The following is a 20,091-nucleotide window of genomic DNA, read 5'->3' as shown; positions in this document are numbered from 1 at the left end:
AACAAGAAGTCTTGAAGTCCGTGTAAGAAACAATTAGAGTTTGTGATGTCTACCCCTATTTCACAACACACGGGAACCGCTGTTGTTGTGCGCTGTCGAGGCGATTCTGACTCACAGAGACCCTACTAACAGACAGCGGACTGCCCCATACGGATTCCTAGGCTGTAATCTTTACAGGGTAGACTGACAGGTCTTCTCTCCTGCAGAGCGGGTGGTGGGCTCGAACTGCTGACCTTTCAGTTAGCAGCTGAGTGCTTAACCACTGTGCCACCAAGGCTCCCTAATAAGGGAGCTACCCCTCTCTAATTTAACAGAAGACAGGGTTTACTCTCTGGAGAAAACGAACCAAAGGTTCTGTATTTAGATGCTCAGGCACAGGGGGAGCAAGGGTGAAGCTTCGTACTAGGAACAAGAGGGTGATGTATGTAAACGCCCTGCACTTAGCAACGGAAAGAATCAAGAAAGAAGCCTAACTGTACCTATTCCACCAAACCTACCACAAATTATGATTCATTCACTCAACTCTTTTCTGGAAAGAGCTATGGAAATGGTAGCTCTACTGTAAATACCACTTTCAATTCCCTACTACTCCAGTCATTCTGTTAAAGCCAGTTTTGGCAACCTGCATGATGGCATCAGCTGAGACTCCGAGAGCTCTTGGGCAAGAAGGTAAAACATTTTAACTGCCACCAAAGGAAACGTCCACATTTGATTTTAGTGACAGAAGCCTTCCCGGGACTCTCCGTGTCACTGCCTCCACAATTAATTGTTTTTGAGCATATAATTTAAATGAGATTTTAATTGTGTGCCTATAAAAGAAAATGCATGGAAAAAACAAATGACAACCCCATGAAGCTATTCCAGAGTACAAAGATCTGCCCTTGCAATGCCGGACAGCTTGGGTTTTTAATGCTGCAACAAGTTTCTATGTTATAAACTACTAGTGAAGACTTAACAACTGCCTGGGCCAGAAAGAAACAAGAGAACATCAAAATCCACACATAAAGCATCTCACTGTTATAAATCTGGAGAAGGATACTCCATTCTCAGCGCATTAAGACTGAGTACTATCCCAGTTAAAGCTCGGTGCTGTTTGTAAGAGAGAATCCTCTTCATAAAACACACCCAACATTAAGTTACTGCTCAGTCACTGGAAGCAACTATCAGTGGAGTGGTGCGTGCCACTATTTCAAGGACCAGCCAACACCATCCCTCCACACCCAAGTTTACTCTGCCATTCCCTCCCAGCCATCAGGTCTGAGAGCACCAGGACAAGGTCACAGACCTTCTCCCTCTGTCATGACCAAATGGTCCAATTTGGCTTCCTTATGTTGTCCCTCTGCCACCTTCACAGCAACAGCTCGGCAAATGGCTCCAAGCCTCCTATCCAGAGAACGAACCCCGGCCTCTCGGGTATACCTGTCGTTAAAGAAAAACAGTTTATTTTTGGCTAAACGTCATCTGCAAAAATGGGCAAAAGTAGTATGATTAACATTTATACTAAAGAAACAGTGTACATTTTTAAGTTCATTATAGTTTCTTGAATAATAATTTCCCCATACTTAAAAATTTCTTGTTATTTCTTTCATGTATTTTCAGCCACAACTTTTTCCTTTATATGGACTATCTTGAACTATTACTCAGTACTTAAAAATGAATCCTTGGTTCCTCAATTTATATTGCCAAAGTAAATTTGGCAGCACATAAAAACACCACTTACTCCTTAAGAGTTCTTGCAAACACAAGTTCTTAATTTAAGAATTCTAGATAATGTATTATTCTTGAAAATATTCCTGACAGAATCAGAAAAATAGCACCCTCTTTCTAAATAAAGCAAAAAAGAAGCTAAGACAGAAATCTAGTTTTTACTAGGAATGGAGCCAATCACCTCTATTCAGTGTTTTCATCGTGGGGCTTCTTTAAAGAAAGAACGTGAACTGATGCAAGCACTACGGTTTTGTGAAAAAGAGATCTACAAGGGAGAAATTACACTTAGATTCCAGGTGCTCCTACTGGGCGGAGCTAGAAAATTACAGGCAGGCCACCAAGTAGCAGTAAGTATCCTAGCACTGGAAGCATCCGAGCTGGTTGGTTACATGGGAGGTAAGTAGGATTCTACGACTTCTAAGATCTTCTCCCCTCCTGCTGAACATGTAGACTATGATACAGCCCCCAAATGGAAAACTCAACTTTTGCTACTCATGTCTCATGTTTGATAACTCACTAAATATCCAAAACGTGCCTGAGGTAGCATATACCTGTGCTGTTTCTAAAAACAATGTTCAAACTAATGAAACTGCTCAGAGACATTTCCTATCCTTTGTAGCTTTTAAGATCTGAGGTTTCAAGCTAACAAGCATATAAAAAATTAATAGTTCTCTAAGCAGTAACTAGGAAATACAAATAATGGTTACTCTTCAGAGTCATTATTATTCAGATTCAGATAAACTCTGCATATTTTCTCTATCACTCAAATTTTACAGACATAAAAAAAGAAGCTATCAGAAAGGTTAAGTGGTGTGTTGAAAGTCACCAAGAAGCATCATGGGTGTTATTTGAAATGATATTGTTGGAAGGCTTTGGCAAATAAATCACCTAATTTATTTCTGGCAGTAACCACCTAGTAAATCAGGAACAAGTTAAGAAAAGGAATTTCCAGGTCAGATTTAGTCTTACTGTTTAGTGTATAAATTTAAACAGACTTCCACAAGAAGGCTGGCTTCAGTCAAAAGGCCATCTGCCTGGCCAAACTCTAGGTCAAAGCTCAAAATGGAGATAGTTCACACTGTTTTGACAACCATCGGTCACTGGAAAGGAGCTGCAGGAGGACTGCTCAGCAGGCTGCCAGTGGCCAGATGACGCAGTGGGCCTGTAAGGCTGAGCCAGGAAAGCTGGAGGAGGCCACGGCAGACATGACTCCTCAATAAGCAACCTACAGATGAGGCTACGCAACGCTCTACTCAGACAATGTATACACATACTGCTTGTCATGGGCTTACGCACGCGGTAGCAAACTGGAAAGCACCTTCTCTATTGTTCCAGTGTTAATTCCAAAGATAAAAATTTTAAGAATTTTAAAAATCTCTCAGTCATAGAGAAGAAAAGAAAATCCGAATAACCTAAAACAAATGTCTGAAAGCTGCATCTTATCTCTTAAGAGAATTCAACAACTTTCAAGATCCTGGCCTCGGCAGGTGTCTGTATTTTCCATGCTTTTGGCTCTTTATTTATCAAATTCTGTCTCAACTAAGGTCTTTCACTGTAAAGATATTCCAAATGCTTGCTCTATGAGTTTCTGCGTGATACACAGCCCTGTGTAAACCAACAGCCACGGAAATGCTGGCTGGGAATCTGCTGGAGAGAGAAATGGATGCTACAGGTTACCAGCACACCATCTCCTCTTCAGACTGAAACATCACTGAAGCCTCAGGATGGCTGACTAACCTGGTGATGATGTCGAGAGTGGTAACCTGAGGGATCTGAATCTGCTGAGGAGTCAGCCCATGTTGCTCCAGCTGCTTTGGGATCAAGTGCCTGTGGGCGATCTCAATCTTCTCCTCTTGTGTGTACCCTATAAAGAAAGCGATCTTGTTCTGTAATTACTGAATTCACATGGCTGCCACAGTACCACGTTTTTTAATGAATCAAATGCAGATTCCAGGGATCTTGGATTTAGAATGAATTTAAGTATTACTTCAACTAAAACTATTATCAAAATAAAGAAATTTAACCTCAAATCAGTAATTGTTAAAACTTCCAACTTTTTCACAAAGACTTCGATTAAATAAGTAGTGAGCTCCAACGGAAGGACTCCAAAAGAACTATTTCTAGAACTTTGATCATAAATTTTACCAACAAAAGAAAACAACATCGAGATGTCCCTGTAAGTTTTTTTTTCCCCATGTGCTGGAATTATAATTTATTTTTAAAAGAATTTACCTTTTTTATTTATTTAATAGCCTCAATCAGTACAGATTTACTGTCTTTAAATCCTGTAAGACAAAATTCCCCAGAACTAATCCCCCTCCTTTAACAAGTAAAAATTAAAAATATGAATTGATAGGGCATCTTTCCAATAAAAAGAGGAGGTAAGACACATCAGAAAAACCAGGAGGTAAAGTGCCCAAACCACCAAAGGAAGGTGGAATCATCTGTCCACCTCCGCAGCAGCCGTCCCAAGCGCTTCATTTCACATCAGTATATCTTACGGAGTTTCTGCCTTAACTTGGAGTTTTCAGGCAGTTGGGTCCAATTATTTATTTTAGTCTTATAAATAGGCAGAAGCCACTTTTTTACTCCACCATACTTTAAAACTAATTATAGGAACCTGTAGGGCTCGCAGATAATTAAGAAATTCATTTATCATTCATTTCATAGTAAAAATACATTTCAGACTAACATGAAAAATAGATTTAGATTTCATTTAGAATTTAAATACATTTAGATTCTGGTTTATTTTCATTTTAACAAATACTCACTGACTCACTGATATTTGATCTCTTGTAGGAAAAAATAATTCCAAGCAATTAAAATAAGGTGAAAACAGTGGGATTTATTCAATGTTAGTTACTAAGTGACTTTATTTTCTGCGCTCCAGTTGAGAAGACATTGGTAAGAAAAAAATGTGTAACTACTTGACAGACCCGACTAAAGAGGGATCTAAAAGTACCATGCACTTTCCTACACAAATGAGGTGAGATTTAATAATGAGGAAGTTCAGCTACTTACTAGGAACCACCTCTTAACGAGGATAAATGATTATGTAACACTTTCCCAGGGAGATGGCAGAAACATCACAGTCTGACAGACTAGGAGCTAAATTGATTGGGTGAAGACCTATTTTTACTTTTGAGTCACTGAATGAAGAAATAAATTAATTTTCAACTATAATTTTAGAAAGTGCTTTGAAGAAAAATGTCTTATTTTCCACAAGGAGTGATCATTCTTTAATGCTCAAATAATGTCTTGCAGAACATACACATATTCTTAGCTGTCACGGTTCAAAACAACAAACAGACAAAGTTTGTTCTTCCAGACTCTGAATCTACATAAATCCTGGTTTATAAAGCAGACTCAGCACTTTGGAAGGTTATACACCGGTAAGTCAAATTCTTTACTTGGAACTCCACTGCATGACCAACGTTAAAGGCTTACGCTCTGAAAGGCAAGGACACCAAATAGGGATTCTGTTGCTAATCAAGCACCTGGAACCTGTATGATCTCCATTCTATCTAGCAAGGCAGGTGGAATCGTGGCCGTGGTGTTCGCAGTAGCTATAAAAAGAACTTGGGAAAGGTCAAAGGCCACATTTAGATAATGATCCGTGAAGTTATGGTTTTGTTCGGGATCCAACACCTAGGAAAGAACAAAAAACATTTAAGCAAATTCAGTAGTTCCAATAGAAAGCTGTGTAAGTTAAAACATACATAATGTGTTACTAAGGCTGGTACTTCTGCTCATTATGCTGTTTGGGAAACGAGAGCACTGAAACCTGGGCTTCTGCTCACTACAGTCAGTGTGGAAACATGGAGAAGGCTGAAACCCAGGCTTCTGCTCACTACGGTCGCTCAGTGTGGGAAATATGGAGAAGGCTGAAACCCGGGCTTCTGCTCACTACGGTCGCTCAGTGTGGAAATATGGAGAAGGCTGAAACCTGGGCTTCTGCTCACCAGGGTTGGTCAGTGTGGGAAACGGGAGAACCCTGAAACCTGGGCTTCTGCTCACTACGGTTAGTCAGTGTGGGAAACAGCAGAACCCTGAAACCTGGGCTTCTGCTCACTACGGTTGGTCAGTGTGGGAAACGGGAGAACCCTGAAACCTGGGCTTCTGCTCACTACGGTTAGTCAGTGTGGGAAACAGCAGAACCCTGAAACCTGGGCTTCTGCTCACTACGGTTGGTCAGTGTGGGAAACGGGAGAACCCTGAAACCTGGGCTTCTGCTCACTACGGTCGCTCAGTGTGGGAAATATGGAGAAGGCTGAAACCTGGGCTTCTGCTCACTACGGTCGCTCAGTGTGGAAATATGGAGAAGGCTGAAACCTGGGCTTCTGCTCACTACGGTCGCTCAGTGTGGAAATATGGAGAAGGCTGAAACCTGGGCTTCTGCTCACTACGGTCGCTCAGTGTGGAAATATGGAGAAGGCTGAAACCTGGGCTTCTGCTCACTACGGTCGCTCAGTGTGGAAATATGGAGAAGGCTGAAACCCGGGCTTCTGCTCACTACGGTCGCTCAGTGTGGAAATATGGAGAAGGCTGAAACCCGGGCTTCTGCTCACTACGGTAGCTCAGTGTGGAAATATGGAGAAGGCTGAAACCTGGGCTTCTGCTCACTACGGTTGGTCAGTGTGGGAAACGGGAGAACCCTGAAACCTGGGCTTCTGCTCACTACGGTTGGTCAGTGTGGGAAACGGGAGAACCCTGAAACCCAGGCTTCATTCCTTGCACGCTCCACACTCTAAATACTTGTTTCTTCATGAAAAATGTTCAAGTCAAAAATTTAGAAAACACATAAAAGTACAAAGAAGCAAAAATTACCCTTTCAAGCTTTTTTCTTAAATCTGTTAATGACTTACTGTGTGACCATAAATTACTAACCCTGCAGAGCCGGTCTCCACCTTGGTAACACTCCGTATTTTAACTGCTACGGGAATTTATACATGTATTTTGAAATTCCTAGACAGCAGGTAAAGTAATAATCATGGCATTCCTCCTGAAGTTATTACTAGGTGGTCTGGTATAAGTTCTTTAACTGAAAGGGGAATGCCAAATAAGAGTAAACTAGTAAACTGATACACACAAGGAAGAAGGCACTTTTTAAAAAGACCTTAAAGCAACATCTTACTGTTTTAATGGGCAAAATACATTGGATAAATTACATAACTTATCAATTACAATTTCAAAATACTCAGCAACTATATACTAAAGAGACTGTGTCTTTTTTGGAGCCCTAGTGGTGCAGTGGTTAAGAGCTCAGCTGCTAACTAAAAGGTCGAAGTTGGAATCTGCACTATCCACTCCTTGGAAACCCTATGGGGCAGTTCTACTCTGTCCTGTGTGGTTGCTGAGTCAGAATTGACTCGCCGGCAGTGGGTTTTTTGGTTTATATCTTCTTCAGGTTACCTCTCAAGTGCTTCACACGCAGCCACTCGCTGCTGCTAGGCCTGCACAGGACTTGGAAGGCGGCACCTCCTGCCTTTTGCATGTTCTGAGCCTTGAAGATGATCACCACTTTCATTTACACCAAAACAGTACAGATATAAATAGGGCAAACATACAGTCAAAAAAGAAGTAAAATGACTAAAATACTTAACCCATCAGAATATCACTTTATAAACAGCTTTTCTTGCTTCTGATTGCCTTCCTGAAGTTTTATTTATTTTTTAAAATTTCCATAAGATGGTTTTAATTTGAGGCCCTTTACACATAATCTTGAACTACGAATACTATTATTGAAAACTCAGTATTTATCTAGAATACAATTCCCAGAAAGCTCTAATGTTCTTGTTTTCACAAAACTTTATGTTTGAGGCTTATAAAAATAAGATCCTTTCACATCCTCAAAGAAAATCTGAATTATGTTCAGTATAGAATTTGTTAGAGTAATCTTACTGTCTATCAATTATCTAAAAGCTGGTAATTTATATATAGAAAATATGGCAATCTTAGTTAAACCTATTTATCTAGTTAAATAAAAAATATATTCTTCAATGGTACTAATTAAATTTAATACATAAATGTTGGATATGTTTTGGAAATGTCTGTCAGTCCTGTTCAAATGAAGTAATTTTTTTTCTTTCCCTTAAAGATTTAAGACACTGGTGTTAGAAAAAGTAGGAAAATTAATAAAACAGTGTTTCTGAACTATGAATCAGGTCTTTTAAAATGCATTATGGGACACTCAACAAGCTAGAGGTAGAGCGGGCATATGAGCCAGCAATTCCGCTCCTAGGTACATAGCCTAGTGACCTCATAGAAGTGACACAGACAGACATAGGCACACCTTTGTCTAAACTACTCACAACAGCAAAAATACGGAAACAACCTAAGTGCCCATCAATGAAAGAATGGATAAGTAAAATGTGGTAAATACATACGACGGAATACTACTCAGTGAAAAAGAAAATGAATTCCTGAAACACCTTACAACATGGATTAATCTGGAGGACATTATGTTGAACGAAATAAGCCAATCACAAAGAGTCAAATACTGCATGTTCTCATTTTTATGAAATGACACGAACAGGTAAATCTACAGAGACTAACATTCATCACTGCTTACCAGGGGAAAGTGGGGGAAGAGGGGGAGGAGTTTCCTGGTAGTAGTCACTTTTTGTTTGAGCCCACTGTCGCTGCCACTGTGCCAATCCATCTCATTGAAGGTCTTCCTGTTTTTAGCCGGCCCTCTACTCTACCAAGCATCATGTCCTCCTCCAGGGACTGATCCCTCCCGAGAACACGTCCAAAGTACGTAAGACAAAGTCTCACCATCCTTGCTTCTAAGAAGCATTCTGGCTGTGCTTCTTCCAAGATAGATTTGTTTGTTCTTCTGGCAGTCCATAGTATATTGGATGTTCTTCACCAACACCATAATTCAAATGCACTATTTCTTCTTCGGTCTCCCTTATTCATCGGCCAGCTTTTGTATGCATATGAAGCGACTGAAAATACCACGGCTTGGGTGAGGCCCAGCTTAGTCTTCAAAGTGACATTTTTGTTTTCTAACACTTTAAAGAGGTATCTTGCAGCAGATTTGCCTGCCCAAAGCAATGCGTTGTTTGATTTCTTGAATGCTGCTTCCACGGGTGTTGATTGTGAATCCAAGCAAAATGAAATCCTTGACAATGTCAGTATTTTCTGTTTATCATGATACTGTTTATGGGCCAAGTTGTGAGGATTTTTGTTTTCTTTATGCTGAAATGTAAGGCTGTGGTCTTTGATCTTCATCAGTAAGAGCTTCAAGTCCTCTCCACTTCCAGCAAGCAAGGTTGTATCATCTGCATAACGCAGGTTGTTATAAGCTTTCCTCCAAGCCTGATTCCACATTTGTCTTCATACAGTTCACTTTCTTGGCTTATTTGCTCAGCATGCAGACTGAAAAAGTATGGTGAAAGGATACAACCCTGATGCACACCTTTCCCGATTTTAAACCATGCAGTAGCCCCTTGTTCTGTTCGAATGACTGCCTCTTGGTCTATGTACAGGTTCTACGTGAGCCCAGTGAAGTGTTCTGGTATTCTCTGCTTCCAGCCAGTATCCACCTGACATCAGCAATGATATCCTTCGTTCCACATTCTTTTCTGAATCTAGCTTGAATTTCTGCCAGCTCTCCATCAATATTCTGCTGCAACCATATCTGAATGATCTTCAGCAGAGTTTTACTTATGTGTGATATTAATGATATTGTTCGATAATTTTTGCATTCCGCTGGATCACCTTTCTTTGGAATACGCACATATATGGATCTCTTTCAGTTAGCTGGCTTGGTGGTGTGTGCCCATGTGCACATACACACACACATTTATTTATGGGGGCATGTTTTCTAAATTTTTTCTTGATAGGGTATGTGAACTAGATGTTTGGAAATTATAGTTGCAGACAACAAAAAGGCCTTAAATATAAAAGGCCTCAAAACATAACCCACTCACAAATCCTTGAAAAAAATAACCTGAAGATATGTTCCCTCTTCACAAAAAAGGCTAGGAGGTAAGCACTGAAATCATTTAAGCAGAGGTTTAAAACTAACTGCGAGGAAGCACTTCTAAAATGCCAAAGTTAGTACCTCTGAAAATCCGCTCCTCCATGAAAAGCAAGGAGAACCTGTCAAAAATGTTCGAAATCAACTTTTTCAGAATGCTGGCAAATAACCAAAGGCTCAACACTCCCTGAAGCGTTTACTGAAGAAAAACAGGGGAGCCTCGGTAAACGCAGTGAGTTTTGCACTGTGTCAACCCGCTCTACTCCCATCTCCTTCTTCCCAGCTCCGCTGCAGCCCTCGAAAGCTGTACAAATAAAGTAGCTACGGAAACCAGTAGCCAAGCAGCCACTGTAGGGGGCAGAAAGGTCCCCCAAAGCCCCACAGCCAGAGAGCTGTCATATTTGACCTGTCTGGCAGCTTCTTGGAAAAGCTCTGTTCTCAGGATTTGTCTTTATTTGAGGAGCCCTAATGGCCCAATTTATACCTATTTCCAAGAAAGGTGATCCAACTGAATGCGGAAATTATTGAACAATATCATTAATATCTCAAGCAAGCAAAATTTTGCTGAAGATCATTCAAAAACAGCTGCAGCAGTGTATCGACAGGGAACTGTCAGGAATTCAAGCCGGATTCAGCAAAGGACGTGGAACCAGAGATACCATTGCTGATGTCAGGTGGATCCTGGCTGAAAACAGAGAGTACCACAAAGATGTTCACCTCTGTTTTATTGCCTATGCTAAGGCATTCGACTGTGTGAATCATAACAAATTATGGATAACACTGCAAAAAATGGGAATTCTAGAACACTTAATTGTGCTCATGAGGAATCTGCACATGGATCACGAGGAGGTCATTCGAACACACCAAGGGGATACTGCACGGTTTAAAGTCAGGAAAGGTGTGCATCAGGGCTGTGTCCTTTCACAGCCTATTCAATCTATACGCTGAGCAAATACCCTGAGAAGCTGGACTATATGAAGAACAACGAGGCATCAGGATTGGAGGAAGACTCATTAACAACCTGCAATACACAGATGGCACAACCTTGCTTGCTGAAAGTGAAGAGGACTTGAAGCACTTACTGATAAAGATCAAAAACCACAGCCTTCAGTATGGATTGCACCTCAACATAAAACAAAAATCCTCACAACTGGACCAATAAGCAACATCAAGATAAACGGAGAAAAAACTGAGGTTGTCAGGGATTTCATTTGACTTGGATTCACCATCAACCCCCATGCAAGCAGCAGTCAAGAAATCAAAAGGCGCATGGCATTGGGCAAATCAGCTATAAGAGATCTCTTTAAAGTGTTAAAAAGCACAGAAGTCACCTTGAGGACTAAGGTGTGCCCGAACCAAGCCATGGTATTTTCAATTACTTCATATGCATGCGAAAGCTGAACGATGTGTACGGAAGACCTAAGAAAGGATGCCTTTGAATTGTGTTGGCGAAGAATACTGAATATGCCATGGACAGCCGGAGGAACTAACAAATCTGTTTTAGAAGAAGTGCAACCAGAGTGCTCCTGAGAAGCATGGATGGCAAGACTGCGTCTTACATACTTTGGACATGTTGTCAGGAGGGATCAGTACCTGAAGAAGGACATCATGCTTGGTAAAGCAGAGGGTCAGGGAAAAAAGATGAAAACCCTCAACGAGATGGATTGACACAGTGGCTGCAACAATGAGCTCAAGCATAGCAACAATTGTGAGGGTGGTGCATGACCGGGCAGTGTTTCATTCTGTTGTATACAGGGTTGCTATTAGTCGGAAGGGATTCGACAGCACCTGACAACAATGATGGCTCAATGGTTAAGCGCTCAGCTGCTAACTGAAAGGTCAGCAGTTCGAACCCATCAGCCACTCTACAAAAGAAAGTTGCAGCAGTGTGCTTCTGTAATGATACGTAGCCCTGGAAACCCTATGGGGCAGTTCTACTCTGTCCTACAGGGTCACTATGAGTAGGAATTGACTTGATGGCAATGGGTTTTGTCTTTATCTGACCTGACTCAGAGAATGCGCTGTGCAAACAGTTCTATCTCCCAGGGCATTTGTCAATAACAACTGTTTAACATTTCACTGCCTGGGGCAATGATACCTGTCAGATCCAACAACAGCTGACCAAAAGGCTTAAAAGAAAAAAGCAGAAGAATGAGATATTCAAAGGAGGGTTCAAAAAGCTCTGACATATTCCCGGGACTCTAGAAAGCCTTGTTTATGTGCAGGGCTCTAAACATGACCAGGAAAGACGTGAGAAGGCCCTAATATCTCACCTGTGAGGCTCTGCAAAAGCAGGAGGTGAAGGCTAAGGCAGAGTTGTAAACTACTTTCCCAAGTGCTAAAGGCATGCCTCAACATACACATACAGAGTACCTCAGCAAAGAGTGGGAGACTTACTGGTTCAGGCATCTAAGGAAGTCTCTGTCTAGTCACTACCTGAACACTAAGCTAACTGAGCAAACTTCAATGGCCACACATGACAAAGAATAGGCTTTACAGAATAAACCTAAGAAAATCACTAAACGAGCAAGTAAATAGCAACGATAACAAAAACTCTCAGGATGAGGATACCTGTTATATTACTTAAATATAATTACATTATTTTGAATGTCTATTTCTCAACAAAAAAATTATTAGACATACAAAGAACCACAAAGTATGGCCCATTGGACAGGAAAAAAGGCAGTCAATGAACTGTTCCTGAGGAAGCACAGATGCTCTTAGAAAAAGACTTAAACGCTGTTATCATAACCATGTTAAAAAAGCAAAATGGGAGGAAATATTTGCAAATCATAAATCTGATAAGCAACTTGTAGCCGGAATATATAAAGAACTTAACAATAAAAATACAAACAACCCAATTAAAAATGGGCAAAGGACTCCATATACAAAAAGATACACAAATAGCCAATAAGTGTCAGTCATTAGGGAAATGCAAATGAAAACCACAATGAGACAAAGTTTCACATCCACTAGTAGGTTTTTTTTTTTTTTTTTTTAGTATGGCTAAAATAAAAAAGACAGACAGCAACAAGTACTGGCAAGGATGCAGAGAAACTGGAACCCTCGTCCTTGCTGGTGGACTGTAATATGGTGTAGCCACTTTGGCAGTTCCTCAAAATGTTAAATGTTGTGATCCAGCGACTCTACTGCTAGATACATGTACCCATGAGAACTAAAAATGTACATCTATACAAACACCAGTACACAAATGATTTTAACAGTATTATTCATAATAGCGAAAAAGTGAAAACAATTCAAACATCCATCAATTGCTGAATGGATATCCAGACAATGGAATATATAAAGGAATGAAGTATTGATACATGTTACATGGAGGAACCTTGAAAACATGATGTTAAGTGACAGGCCAGTCACAAAAGGCCGCATATTATATGACTCCATTTATATGCTATGTCCAGAAAAGGCAAATCCAGAGACAGAAAGTAGATAGTGGTTGTCACTGGCTTGTAGGAGGGAGGAATGGGGAGTGACAGCTAATAGGTACAGTGTCGACTGAGCAACTCTGGAATATACTAAATATCACTGAATTGTACACTTTAAAAGACTCTTCTTGAGGGCAGTGAGGTCCCCCTCAACCTCTGTGAGAATGGCCCTTACAGGATGGCAAAACTGACCAATCCTCTCAGTAAACCACAATCATTTAATTTGCATAGTAATCGACCAATTTCCACAAGCTCGCTTAATCCTATTGGGTGGTTTTACACCCCCTATTTGCATAGTTGACTACAGACTAACCAAACTCTTTGCAAGATTGTGGCCTAGTGAATCATCTTGGCAGAACTACAAATCTAGGGCCAGAAAGAGAAACCTGTTGCACTGCAAAGGTCGACATACAAAAAATTCAGTCCTACCTTTTCTATATGCTAGCAACAATCAGAAATTGATATTAAAATAGCATCAAGAAATATCAAATATACAGGGATAAATTTGACAAATGAAGTATAAGACCTGTATGTTGAATGCCATAAAACATTGCTGAGGGAAAGTAAACAAGACCTAATAAATGGAGAGATATACTATGTTCATGAATCAGGAGACTCAGTACTTTTTTTCTTTCTTTTTACTTTTATTGTGGCTATCAACAGAAACGAAGAACCAAATATATATATACATGAAATGAAAAGTTTGCCATTTTAACCACTTTTAAGTATACAGTTCAGTGACATTAATGACATCCACAATATTGTGCACCACCGCCACTATCCATTTCAGAAACAGTATCCCTTAAGCAATATAACTCCCCATCCCCCAAAACCCTGTTAACCTTTAACAGACTTTTGTCTCTATGCATTTCCCTATTCTAGATATTTCATACAAGTGGGCTCATACAGTATTTGTCCTTTTGTGTCTTATTTCACTCAGCATGGTTTTCAACGTTCATCCATGTCTAAGAATGATCAGAACTTCATTCCTTTTCATGGCTTGATAATACTATATTTGTATGCATACATCAAGTTTTGTTTACTGATTCATCTGTTGATGGACACTTGGGTTTTTTCCACCTTCTGACTATCGTGAATGATGTGGTAATGAACATTGGTATACAGGTATCTGAGTAACTGAACTTTTTTTTTTCATTTGGGTGGGTCTGTTGCAATGGAAACAGCAAGTGGCTTTCACCTTGGACACAGAAGAAATACCAATGGATATTAAAGTAACATCTGTAGTGTAGGGTAAAGTTTATAGAACACTTTACATATATTCGGATTTAATCTTCTCAAGCATCTATGAGATATGGAGGTATCTGTCCAAGATCTGGGCAGGTGGGAAGGAGGAGAAGGCTAGGTGATTTGCCAAGATAAGACTCCGTACTTCTGTAACTTTATCTTGCTTAATTCTAAGCACCACAGTCTATAAGGAACTGATGCTATTCATAATTAAACTACTGTGGCATCTACTGTGAGGTATCATTTGGGGCTTTCCTACTTCTATTTTGGAATATTAATAAATCAATTCTGAAAAAAATGAACACCAAGTTCTACAATGGCAACAAAATATCATTATACCAGCTGCTTATTAACAAAGACCAACAACAAATATTTTTGTATCCCTACAAACCCACTATGTGAAGATCTAAAATACTATTTAATAACCGAACAAACAGACAGGGGGCTTAATCATCTCCTACTACTTGTGAGGCTGTCTCTGGTGGATGTGCTTCAGGACTCTCAAAAACAGTCTGTTGAGAAACATAACTGTCAGGAAATTAACCCTTAAATTCTTTTCTACACAGGATAGACACCAGTATCTAATGGGAGAAATTGGTCAGGTTATCTGAAAATGCCTACCATGAAATAAGCTGAAAGCTCAAAGTTATTATCTAAGAAACCACTAAAATCTTAAATGATGTTCACTAGGTTACTGTTCATACCACTGAAGAGTGAACAAACCAGTTACCAAGCCAGAAAAGAATTATCTTACAATACAAATGAACCAAGCCAACCCCACCAAACCAATCCACTCCAAGCTCTGGGGCTTTTAAATAGGGTAACTATTTTTTCTTGTCCAAACAGGACTAATTTCTGAGACTGGAAGGGGGAGCAATGAATAATCAGGCATAAACTGTGACTGTGCCAGACAACCAGAATGTACGGTCTCCCTGCTTACAAAACACATGTTCCAGGCCATCCTGCTCAGAGAAGATTACAAAAACAAAACAGGAAGCCTGAGAGAACTAAATACAAGAAAATAAACAAGGAAAAAATAAAAACTTTCATAAATCAACTTTTCCCCTCAATTTTATAAGTCAATTTGAATATTAGTAACATTTTACCTAAGCGAGGGTGAAGGGAGGGTCAGAGGTGCTAGAATAAAGAGGACTGGTTGAAGTAAATTTAGGCAGAAGGCAGTTTCCAGGTCCCTTCCCACCTGAGCAAAATACTGGAGCTTTATCTTCTTAACAAGGCCAAACAGCAGCTCCCTGCACAGGGGATGCCAGGCACAGCTGGGCAGAGCACGCACTGTGCTGGACGCTAGGGCTCCTGTGAGTGCATACATCAAAAAAACTGCCCTGGAGGCCATGCTGACTCATGGTGACCCCATGTGTGTCGGAGCAGAACTGTGCTCCATATGGCTTTCGATAGCTGATTTTTGGGAAGCAGACAGCCAGATGTTTCTTCTGAGGCACCTCTGGGTGGACTCGAACTACCAATCTTTTGGTTAGCAGCCAAGAGCTTAACCATCTGCGCCACCAGGGCAAACATACACAGGGAATACTGAACGTGGAGATGCTCTCCCCACCCCCAACTGGTTCCCAGAATGCTGACAGCCAGCCCTTTGTTCCCAAGGCAAGAGACTTGAAGGGTATTCCCTGAAGAATTTAACCAAGTGAAGAAGAAAACCTAAAATTATTGCTATAGGAAGTTCCTTAACCTCACAGTCCAGCCAGATGGCCCTATTGTGAAGCTCACAGTCAATAACCCTGGCTCATATGTTCACAGCTTCCAATGAGCTTTTTAGTTCCTCACTATTAAATACAAATAGACAGACACAAACTACCAGACATCTAACGAAAGACTCTAACATAAAAGACAGAGATAAAAAGAAATATCCAACAAAAAACAGATAAAAGAAGCACAAAGGAAAAAAAAAAAAAAACTTATCAGCATCTTTCTCACAAAGAGAACATATTACAACTGTGTAACAAGAGTAAGACACTATAAAAAGAATAGGCAGAGAATTAAAAATAAGTTCTCTGAAATTAAAAATATGGTAGCAGAAATGGTAAACTCATAGGAGGATTAAAAGAAAAAGCTGAGGAAGTATTCAGAAAGTAGAACAAAAATAAAAGAGATGAATAACAGGAAAGAAAGGATAAGAAAATCAAAGATCTAACACCCAAGTAACAGGAGATCCACGAATGTGAAGAGGAGAAAATCATAAACAAAAGACTTCAAGAAAATGTTCCAGAACCAAAAGACAGGGTTTTCCAACTCAAAGAATCTTCAAAGAGCCCAGCAAACATAGGTAAAACAAGGTCCATGCCAAGGTGGTTTTATTGTGAAATTTAAGAACACTAGGATAAAGAGACTAAAAAAGAAAGATCATGAAACTTCTCTGAGAGTAAAATAGGTCATGAAGGATAGGAACCACAATGGCTTAAGCCTTATCAACAGCAACACTGGAAACTGGAAAGCAATGGAGAAATGTCCTCAAAATAAAATTATTTCCCGCTAAGATTCTAATCCAGTCCAGCTATCAATCAAGTATGACGGAAGCACAGAAATGCAGATATGCAGAGTCTGAAAGCATTTACTTGTCACACAAGCTTTCTCAGGAAGCTCCTGGGGGATTAACATCACAAAAATGCAGGAATAAACCAAGGAAGAGGAAGAAATGGAATACAAGGAACAAGACATCCAACCTGGGGAGCGGTGAGGGGGTATCCTAGGAAGACGGCTATGTACCACACAGAAAACACAGAAGACAAAACTGACTGAACACCTAAAGGTCTGAGTGTCTTGAAGGAAGAATTAGACAACAGGTGAAGAAACAAAAAGAAACAGGAAAAGTAGTAACTCTAAGGAGATTAAAAAAACATGTACAGGAAAAAAAAAGAGGGACAGGAAAAGAAAAGTAGAATAGTTTATCAGAGAGCTCAGCTGTGAAAACTATTTACATAATCAATAATAATGTAAATGAAGCCCTGGTGGTGCAGTGGTTAAGAGCCTGGCTGCTAACCAAATGGTCGCCAGTTCAAATCCACCAGCTGCTCCCTGGAAACCCTATGGGGCAGTTCTACTTTATTCTACAGGGTTGCTATGAGTCAGAACCAACTCGACGGCACCTAACAACAACAATAATGTACTCAATAATGATTTAACAAAATCACAATAAAATTACACTGGGAGAATGGGAGTATAAAAATGGTACAGTGGGGGCAGAGGCAGGACAGACAGCAAAATTCTCATCTCCTTGGGGGGAGTCAATAGGTAAGGCTGAAAACTGAAAAATCAGGATGTAGCAACATGGCCATGCTATTCTTGAGACTGGAGCTAATCACAGGTCAAAGTGCAGAGAAGAAAACGGGGTCACTAAGAAGGGGACTTGCTTGCTGTTTTTTGTAATGAGCTTGCAGGGCTACTGGTCTCTGAATGATAAACATGCACAAAATTTTGCCAAACTCCTTGATTAGGGGAAAAAAAAGAAAAAGAAACAGGGAGAATTACTAGAAAAAGAGGAAAAAGAAACCTCCAAGACATTTTAATTTAAATATCAAATTGTTTCAGATTTCAGAATACAAAAACACAGACAGCGCTTGATGTGATTACCTCCTCCCAGTGTGACTGCAGACGTGGTGCTTCCTAAATCTTACCTCAAGAAGAGCTGCGGCAGGATCGCCCTGTAAGCTTTTCCCCAGTTTGTCGACCTCATCTAACAGGAACACTGGATTGTTAACGCCAACAGTCTTCAAGCCGTTGATTATACGGCCAGGCATGCTGCCAACATAGGTGCGCCTAGGAAGGAAGGAACATATGCACAACAGTGAGACGTTGAGGCAAAGGCCACACCATTCAGGAAGCCCTGTAATAAAGCAGTCCCTTGGGCTGTGCCAAGAGTTAATGTACCCAGGAGGTTTGCAGTTTCAGTCCATCTAGAGATGCCTCAGAAGAAATGCATGGCAATCTACGTCTTAAAAATAAGCCATGAAAACCCTATGGCAGACGGATCTATGACGACACACACAGGGTTGCTATGAGTTGGAATGGATTTGACAGCAACTGGTCTGGTTTTTGGACGATGCATCAAGTTATCTGATTCAATTCTCACCTTATTTCCCATTGAAGTCTGGTTGCAATTTCCCATGACACCGAAAGGACTGACTTCATTTTGGCCACTTGGTGAAATGGAAGAGCACTGGACATAAGTCACACAATTACGGTTCTTATTCTTCAAGATCCGAAAATGCTCAAAGGGCCCCATGAATTAATTCCCATGTTTTTCATGATTTTTCAGAGACCCTGCCTCCAACACAACCACCTCTTTATATACTAAAATGGCTGCCTCAGGGCAGGCTAAGGCAATATTGTCTCCATAAAGGAGATTACAACTGGTTCACAGGGCCACTCAAAACAGAAAAAACAGAGAGAGGGAGGAAGGAGAGCAGAGGGGTGGAGAAGGGAAGAATCCAAACGTGTATTTTCTGAGGCAATAATCTACTATTAATGGATTTGGGGTTAGTAAGAGGATTTGGGCTTAACAGTATTCATACCAAAATTCCACTAATTCTGGTCTTTTGAAAAACTGTGTCCTCCCCACATGCACTAATTGGCATAACCAAGTTCACCCAGATAATTTGTTGGGCATTAAAACGTTAGAGGCTGCTTTATTGCATTTAAACAAGAATTATCTACATAATTATAACAGACTCAGAGTGTGGAATGATTTAAAAACAGATGTGTGTCAAAGTGAAAAAAAAGTGCCTCTCTTACAAAGCTGGCAAAAACTTTATTTTAAGCAGCAATTTACTGAGTTTAATTACAGCCTTGCTGCCTAAGCCACGTGCAAAACAAAGGCTGTTTCTGAAAAGGCATCCGGGGCTGGGGCTGACCGCCCAGGAGAAGTGCATCAGTGCTAAGTGGAGCAGCGGCATGTATCTCATGGTCTGCACAAAGCGGTTCACAGGCCAGGCCTCGATTCTGCCACGTGACTGGTATAAAGTAGAACAGAAGGAACAGAGTGACCTTTGAAAAGACAAGAAGGCCTTGAAAAATACTGTGGGAATGCCTTTCATCCGGGGAAGGTGAACAAGGCACTGGAACCAAATACAGTGAACACTGCCCCCTTGCAATAAGGAATTAGTACATTCATGATTTTCACATGATGCGGGACAAGACTCAAAGTTAATAAATTCTTGGAAATTACTTCTCTAGAAAACTTACAGATTTGCCATTACTCTGCCTTTTAAGAGCAGTAGTGAATGGAATTTTTTTTTTTTTTTAAATCTCAAAACCTCTATGGGTCATTTCCTGCCCCATTTTCTTTCTCTTTCCTTACTGTTACTGATGGGTAGACTTCAAAATCAGGTATTGGCAGTTCTAGACATAAAGTCATGAAGGAAATAATATTCTAGGCAGGACCCTTTCCACAGACCAAGTAGAAACCTAGATACTAATCACCGTGTACAAACAACTCCTCACAAACTTTCCACTGGTCCCCAGAGCCTACAGAATAAGGAGAAAACACCCTTGTCTGGGATTTAAGGTTCCTCCCAATCTGCTCCCCCCACCTTCCCAACTCATTGCCATTCCTGTCTTGCTTCAGCCACCACAAATATCCTACCACAGTCCTTGTGCCTTTTTTTTTCTTTTAACTGTTAACACAGTGCCTTCCTGCACTTAATACTCTCCCTGACTATGTAAACTCTACCTAAG

General features: G+C 40.4%; 1 protein-coding gene across 2 annotated transcripts in view; it reads right to left on the bottom strand.

The window, feature by feature from the left end:
* Nucleotides 1–20,091, bottom strand: part of LONP2 (lon peptidase 2, peroxisomal) — a 120,525-nt gene that overhangs the window by 38,361 nt on the left and 62,073 nt on the right. For both annotated transcript variants that reach the window (XM_010596137.3, XM_003416345.3), the window contains exons 8-11: nucleotides 18,033–18,174; nucleotides 5,205–5,355; nucleotides 3,445–3,571; nucleotides 1,286–1,419 (exon numbers count right to left, since the gene is read on the bottom strand). In XM_010596137.3, coding sequence (XP_010594439.1) covers nucleotides 1,286–1,419; nucleotides 3,445–3,571; nucleotides 5,205–5,355; nucleotides 18,033–18,174 — 554 coding nt within the window. The remainder of the gene's footprint in view (nucleotides 1–1,285; nucleotides 1,420–3,444; nucleotides 3,572–5,204; nucleotides 5,356–18,032; nucleotides 18,175–20,091) is intronic.

The sequence above is a fragment of the Loxodonta africana genome, chromosome 21, assembly GCF_030014295.1.
Source record: "Loxodonta africana isolate mLoxAfr1 chromosome 21, mLoxAfr1.hap2, whole genome shotgun sequence".
In the NCBI taxonomy this organism is placed as follows: domain Eukaryota; kingdom Metazoa; phylum Chordata; class Mammalia; order Proboscidea; family Elephantidae; genus Loxodonta; species Loxodonta africana.
Note: the sequence above shows the minus strand (reverse complement) of the source record. Positions and strands in the feature narration are given on the sequence as shown.